Source organism: Oncorhynchus keta, chromosome 29 (assembly GCF_023373465.1).
Source record: "Oncorhynchus keta strain PuntledgeMale-10-30-2019 chromosome 29, Oket_V2, whole genome shotgun sequence".
Lineage (NCBI taxonomy): Eukaryota > Metazoa > Chordata > Actinopteri > Salmoniformes > Salmonidae > Oncorhynchus > Oncorhynchus keta.
This window is the reverse complement of record NC_068449.1, coordinates 38,668,210-38,675,834: the sequence shown is the minus strand read 5'-3', so window position 1 is coordinate 38,675,834 and position 7,625 is coordinate 38,668,210. Positions and strand designations below refer to the sequence as shown.

At 46.4% G+C, this 7,625-nt stretch overlaps 1 protein-coding gene across 1 annotated transcript in view; it reads left to right on the top strand.

The window, feature by feature from the left end:
* LOC127913370 (codanin-1-like) overlaps positions 1 to 6,435 on the top strand; it is a 12,423-nt gene extending 5,988 nt beyond the window's left edge. Inside the window, exon 6 of the mRNA XM_052485225.1 lies at positions 6,329 to 6,435. Within this exon, the coding sequence (XP_052341185.1) occupies positions 6,329 to 6,435 (107 nt within the window). The remainder of the gene's footprint in view (positions 1 to 6,328) is intronic.
* The last annotated feature ends 1,190 nt before the right edge of the window (positions 6,436 to 7,625 follow it).

Genomic DNA, 7,625 nt, shown 5'->3' with positions numbered 1-7,625 from the left:
ACATTTACATTTACATTTAAGTCATTTAGCAGACGCTCTTATCCAGAGCGACTTACAAATTGGTGCATACACCTTATGACAACCAGTGGAACAGCCACTTGCATCTAAATCTTGTTGGGGGTGAGAAGGGGGGTGAGAAGGATTACTTACCCTTACTTACCCTATCCTAGGTATTCCTTGAAGAGGTGGGGTTTCAGGTGTCTCCGGAAGGTGGTGATTGACTCCGCTGTCCTGGCGTCGTGAGGGAGTTTGTTCCACCATTGGGGGCCAGAGCAGCGAACAGTTTTGACTGGGCTGAGCGGGAACTGTACTTCCTCAGTGGTAGGGAGGCGAGCAGGCCAGAGGTGGATGAACGCAGTGCCCTTGTTTGGGTGTAGGGCCTGATCAGAGCCTGGAGGTACTGAGGTGCCGTTCCCTCACAGCTCCGTAGGCGAGCACCATGGTCTTGTAGCGGATGCGAGCTTCAACTGGAAGCCAGTGGAGAGAGCGGAGGAGCGGGGTGACGGAGAGAACTTGGGAAGGTTGAACACCAGACGGGCTGCGGCGTTCTGGATGAGTTGTAGGGGTTTAATGGCACAGGCAGGGAGCCCAGCCAACAGCGAGTTGCAGTAATCAAGACGGAGATGACAAGTGCCTGGATTAGGACCTGCGCCGCTTCCTGTGTGAGGCAGGGTCGTACTCTGCGGATGTTGTAGAGCATGAACCTACAGGACACCGCCTTGATGTTAGTTGAGAACGTCAGGGTGTTGTCCAGGATCACGCCAAGGTTCTTAGCGCTCTGGGAGGAGGACACAATGGAGTTGTCAACCGTGATGGCGAGATCATGGAACAGGCAGTCCTTCCGGGGAGGAAGAGGAGTCTCCGTCTTGCTGAGGTTCAGCTTGAGGTGGTGATCCGTCATCCACACTGATATGTCTGCCAGACATGCAGAGATGCGATTCGCCACCTGGTCATCAGAAGGGGGAAAGGAGAAGATTAATTGTGTGTCGTCTGCATAGCAATGATAGGAGAGACCATGTGAGGTTATGACAGAGCCAAGTGACTTGGTGTATAGCGAGAACAAGAGAGGGCCTAGAACAGAGCCCTGGGGGACACCAGTGGTGAGAGCGCGTGGTGAGGAGACAGATTTCCGCCACGCCACCTGGTAGGAGCGACCTGTCAGGTAGGACGCAATCCAAGCGTGGGCCGCGCCGAGAGATGCCCAACTCGGAGAGGGGTGGGAGGAGGATCTGATGGTTCACAGTATCGAAGGCAGCCGATAGGTCTAGAAGGATGAGAGCAGAGGAGAGAGAGTTAGCTTTAGCAGTGCGGAGCGCCTCCGTGATACAGAGAAGAGCATCTCAGTTGAATGACTAGTCTTGAAACCTGACTGATTTGGATCAAGAAGGTCATTCTGAGAGAGATAGCGGTAGAGCTGGCCAAGGACGGCACGCTCAAGAGTTTTGGAGAGAAAAGAGAGAAGGGATACTGGTCTGTAGTTGTTGACATCGGAGGATCGAGTGTAGGTTTTTCAGAAGGGTGCAACTCTCGCTCTCTTGAAGACGGGAGGGACGCAGCCAGCGGTCAGGGATGAGTTGATGAGCGAGGTGAGGTAAGGAGAAGGTCTCCGGAAATGGTCTGAGAAGAGAGGAGGGGATAGGGTCAAGCGGGCAGGTTGTTGGGCGGCCGGCCGTCACAAGACGCGAGATTTCATCGGAGAGAGAGGGGAGAAAGAGGTCAGAGCATAGGGTAGGGCAGTGTGGGCAGAACCAGCAGTGTCGTTTGACTTAGCAAACGAGGATCGGATGTCATCGACCTTCTTTTCAAAATGGTTGACGAAGTCATCTGCAGAGAGGGAGGAGGGAGGGGGGGGGAGGATTCAGGAGGGAGGAGAAGGTGGCAAAGAGCTTCCTAGGGTTAGAGGCAGATGCTTGGAATTTAGAGTGGTAGAAAGTGGCTTTAGCAGCAGAGACAGAGGAGGAAAATGTAGAGAGGAGGGAGTGAAAGGATGCCAGGTCCGCAGGGAGGCGAGTTTTCCTCCATTTCCGCTCGGCTGCCCGGAGCCCTGTTCTGTGAGCTCGCAATGAGTCGTCGAGCCACGGAGCGGGAGGGAGGACCGAGCCGGCCTGGAGGATAGGGGACATAGGGAGTCAAAGGATGCAGTAAGGGAGGAGAGGAGGGTTGAGGAGGCAGAATCAGGAGATAGGTTGGAGAAAGTTTGAGCAGAGGGAAGAAGATAGGATGGAAGAGGAGAGAGTAGCGGGGGAGAGAGAGCGAAGGTTGGGACGGCGCGATACCATCCGAGTAGGGGCAGTGTGGGAAGTGTTGGATGAGAGCGAGAGGGAAAAGGATACAAGGTAGTGGTCAGAGACTTGGAGGGAGTTGCAATGAGGTTAGTGGAAGAACAGCATCTAGTAAAGATGAGGTCAAGCGTATTGCCTGCCTTGTGAGTAGGGGGAAGGTGAGAGGGTGAGGTCAAAAGAGGAGAGGAGTGGAAAGAAGGAGGCAGAGAGGAATGAGTCAAAGGTAGACGTGGGGAGGTTAAAGTCGCCCAGAACTGTGAGAGGTGAGCCGTCCTCAGGAAAGGAGCTTATCAAGGCATCAAGCTCATTGATGAACTCTCCGAGGAACCTGGAGGGCGATAAATGATAAGGATGTTAAGCTTGAAAGGGCTGGTAACTGTGACAGCATGGAATTCAAAGGAGGCAATAGACAGATGGGTAAGGGGAGAAAGAGAGAAAGACCACTTGGGAGAGATGAGGATCCCGGTGCCACCACCCCGCTGACCAGAAGCTCTCGGGGTGTGCGAGAACACGTGGGCGGACGAGGAGAGAGCAGTAGGAGTAGCAGTGTTATCTGTGGTGATCCATGTTTCCGTCAGTGCCAAGAAGTCAAGGGACTGGAGGGAGGCATAGGCTGAGATGAACTCTGCCTTGTTGGCCGCAGATTGGCAGTTCCAGAGGCTACCAGAGACCTGGAACTCCACGTGGGTCGTACGCGCTGGGACCACCAGGTTAGGGTGGACGCGGCCACGCGGTGTGGAGCGTTTGTATGGTCTGTGCAGAGAGGGAGAGAACAGGGATAGACAGACACATAGTTGACAGGCTACAGAAAAGGCTACGCTAATGCAAGGAAATTGGAATGACAAGCGGACTACACGTCTCGAATGTTCAGAAAGTTAAGCTTACGTAGCAAGAATCTTATTGACTAAAATTATTAAAATGATACAGTACTGCTAAAGTAGGCTAGCTGGCAGTAGCTGCGTTGTTGACACTACACTAATCAAGTCGTTCCGTTGAGTGTAATAATTTCTACAGTGCTGCTGTTCGGGGGCTAGCTGGCTAGCTAGCAGTGTTGTTTACGTTACGTTGAGTTAAAAGAACGAGGGAATGAAAACCAGGTGTGTGGGAAAACAAGACAAAACAAATAGAAAATGGATCGGTGATGGCTAGAAGACCGGCGACGTCGAGCCCCGAACACTGCCCGAACAAGGAGAGGTACCGACTTCGGCAGAAGTCGTGATAGTTAAAGAGGTAATGTCTTTGTGAAAGGCTTACATATTTGTTGATAATTGTTCTAATTCCTTGTAGATTTAGGCTTTTAAGACAAATAATATATCAGGCCATTTCATATAAAGCAACTTGCCTAAGACGTCAACAACGAAAAACGTCCTTCACTTGCCTGTTATTGGTGGGCTCCCGAGTGGCGCAACGATCTAAGGCACTGCAGCTCAGTGCTAGAGCCATCACCACAGACCCTGGTTTGATTCCAGGCTGTATCACAACTGGCCGTGATTGGGAATCCAATAGGGCTGCACACAATTGGCAGGGGTAGGCTGTCTTTGTAAATAAGAATTTGTTCTTAACTGACTTGCCAGGTTAAATAAAACATTTAAATTCCCTGATATTGCTGTTAGCAATGCTATGTCTTGTAGAATACGCCATCTAAGAGACCACATAGTCCAAACAAGAATGTGCTGTACATTCTGTCTTGTGTGTGTTGAAATGATCAATAATTGTAAATCGTGCCTTTGGGCAGGGTTGGACAGTTACTTTCTAAATGTAATTCGTTACAGTTACTAGTTACCTGTCCAAAATTGAAATTAGTAACGTAACTTTTGGATTAAGCTCAGTAACATAACGTAACTTTTTGGATTGAGCCCAAGCTCAGTAACATAATCTGATTACTTTCAATTACATTTGGATTACTTTCCCTTTAAAACTTCTTAGGGCTAGGCGTCCCATTAGCGGGACAAATTCCTGTGAAACTGGAGGGCACGCAATTCAAATAAATAATCATAAAATGTATGGATATTAAACATTTAGGTACATATAAGTGTCTTATATTCCGGTTGAAAGCTTAAATTCTTGTTAATCTAACTGCACTGTCCGATTACAGTAGCTATTATAGCGAAAACATGCCATGCGATTGTTTGAGGACAACCGGCACAGGTTTCATATATTCACAAATAGCGATTTAAATATTCACTTACTTTTTGAAAATGTTCCTATAATTTGCCATCCAAAGGGTCCCAGCTATAACATGTAGTGTCATTTTGTTAGCTAATATCCTTCATGTCCCAAAAAGTCTGTTTAGTTGGCGCCATCGATCATCCATCACACACATTTAGTGCATCATCATAGTGGTCCCTGATTTGTGCTCAGACTCGCTCAGTTGGAACTAACTTAAACACGTGCCCTTTTTTCAATGCAGAATTCAATGTTAGAGAAAGGTGTCAATGTATTTTTTTTCTTTCTACATTTAAAAGTCATCCAACAAGCAATCAGGTCATTTTCAAAAGTCTCTGTAATCTGATGACAATATTTTTGCTGTTAACGTAACTGATCTTATTTCGTTTTTTTAATCACATTACATGTAACTGATCACATGTAATCGGTAACTACCCAAACCTGACCTTGGGTCAGAGTAACTGCCATTTGAACATTATATTTCCTGGTACCCAACGCAAGATATTGACTTGAATCATGTGGCCAAACGTTACAAAAAAACAACATGTTTCTGTTCTATCCCTGAAAGTTGTTTGTACTGCTTGAAGAACAGACTGTTTGTATTGTTCCATCAGTGATACATTGACTCTAGCTAACCCCAGCTTTTTATTGATGAAACACTTGTCATCTCTGCTTCACTGCAGCTCTTGGCTGCCATTTCTAGGGCCAAACCTCCATTATGTTCTCAGCAGTTTTACACTCCATTCTCTCACAGGAAGCTCTGTTCATTTCTTAACCCACTTATCAATTTGTGCAGGTGACACCATGGAATCACCCTGCCATCCCTGTGTGCTCTGCACTGCCGCGCTCCACGGGATGGATCACTATCATGCACTGTGTCTTTATCTCGCCTTAGAGTGAGATGCGTTAAATGGCAGCACCATTAACGGAATATCTCAAAGGGGCCATGGTGATGGAGTGTTGCCTTCTGGTTTTATTCACTGTTTAAAGGAGTCCCCCAATGATCCTTGAAGTGTGCTAATTTTTCATGTCTAATTATGAGTACATTCATAGTGAACGATTCACTAGAGAGGCATTTGTATAAGCTTACTGCTGCTGGCTGTACAATAAGCTACATATCATCACAATCACATATTGTCACTGAAATGCATCAGAAAGATATTGTGAAGTTCAGAAGATCATCAGAACCACGGTTCTATGAACCAAGCAGACATGTATTTATTTTCGTGATATCCAATTGGTAGTTACAGTCTTGTCCCATCGCTGCAACTCCCATATGGACTCAGGAGGCGAAGGTCGAGAGCCATGCATCCTCCGAAACACGACTCTGCCAAGCCGCACTGCTTCTTGACACACTGCTTGCATAACCCGGAAGCCAGCTGCACCAATGTGTCGGGGGAAACACTGTACAACTGGCGACTACAGTCAGTGTGCATGCGCCCGGCCCGCCACAAGGAGTCGCTGGAGAACGATGGGACAAGGACATCCCGTCCGGCCAGATCCCCCCCTAACTCAGACAACGCTGGGCCAATTGTGCACCGCCTTATGGGTCTCCTATAATTGAACCCGGGTCTGTAGCGATGCCACTCGGTAGGCCACTTTCTATAGCGACCCCATTTTCAAATCCTTGCGAGTCCTAGTTTGGGAAATGCTGGTCTAGAACAATTCCTCATCAATTTCAATCCCCCTGTTAATACTGATCATCCGTACAGTGTCTTCCACTTCCTGTCTGATGTCTTCCAAACGAACTTGAGAGCCCTGGCCTAGATTCCCCCCAGTGCCTTTTTCTGATCAGTGGTGATAAATACTCAACATGATGATGAGACACATCTCCCTCGATACTGTTCATCATCTGTCCTTAGATTCTGCTTTGTATACAGATAAGGAGGTGATTCACTCTCTGGTTAACAACAGAGGAAATATGAGGGAAGTAGAAAAGAGGTTGACAGAAGAGAGGCTGGAGAAAGGAGATGCTGACAAGGTTTAGCGTCATTTCGGTACATTTTGGAAGGTTGTAAGTAACACCTGGCCTTTAACGTTGCAGATAGAAGCAAGGGTTGGAACCAAAACAATTTTTCCAATCGTTTCGGTCTGAACATAACCCCTATTGTTTTCATTCTGTTCCACTGTAATAAAGTTCTGAACCGGTTTGAACAAAAAATCAAATCAAATTTTATTGGTCACATGGTTAGCTGAACCTTTTGTGACTCGGGGGCAGTACTTTCATTTTTGGAAAAATAATGTTCCCGTAGTAAACGGGATATTTTGTCAGGAAAAGATGCTAGAATATGCATATAATCGACAGCTTAGGATAGAAAACACTAAAGTTTCCAAAACTGTAAAATTATTGTCTGTGAGTATAACAGAACTGATATTGCAGGTGAAAGCCTGAGAAAAATCCAATCCGGAAGTGACTCATCTTTTGAAAGCTCTGCGTTCCAATGCGTCCCTATTGAGCAGTGAATGGGCTATCAACCAGATTACTTTTTCTCCGTATTCCCCAGCATTGTGACGTAGTTTTACGCATTTATGTTGAAGAATACCCGTAAGCGGCTACATTGCGCCACTGGTCACCTGATGGCTCCCAGAGTGATTGTCGCGTAAAATACAGGAGGTAGCCATTATTCCAATCGGTCCTACTGAAAAACCAATTGTCCTGTTGGATATATTATCGAATAGATATTTGAAAAACACCTTGAGGATTGATTCTAAACAACGTTTACCATCTTTCTGTCGATATAATGGAGCTAATTTGGAATAATTTTCGGCGTTTTCATGACTGCAATTTCCGGGCGATTTCTCAACCAAACGTGAAGAACAAACTAGCTATTTCACCTACAAAAATATTATTTTGGGAAAAAAGTAACATAGGCTATCTAACTGGGAGTCTCGTGAGTGAAAACATCCGAAGCTCTTCAAAGGTAAACAATTTAATTGGATTGCTTTTCTGATTTCCGTGACCAAGTTACCTGCTGCTAGCTGGATAAAATGCTATGGAAGGCTATCGATAAACTTACACAAATGCTTGTCTAGCTTTGGCTGTAAAGCATATTTTGAAAATCTGAGATGACAGGGTGATTAACAAAAGGCTAAGCTGTGTCTCAATATATTTCACTTGTGATTTTCATGAATAGGAATATTTTCTAGGAACATTTATGTCCGTTGCGTTATGCTCCC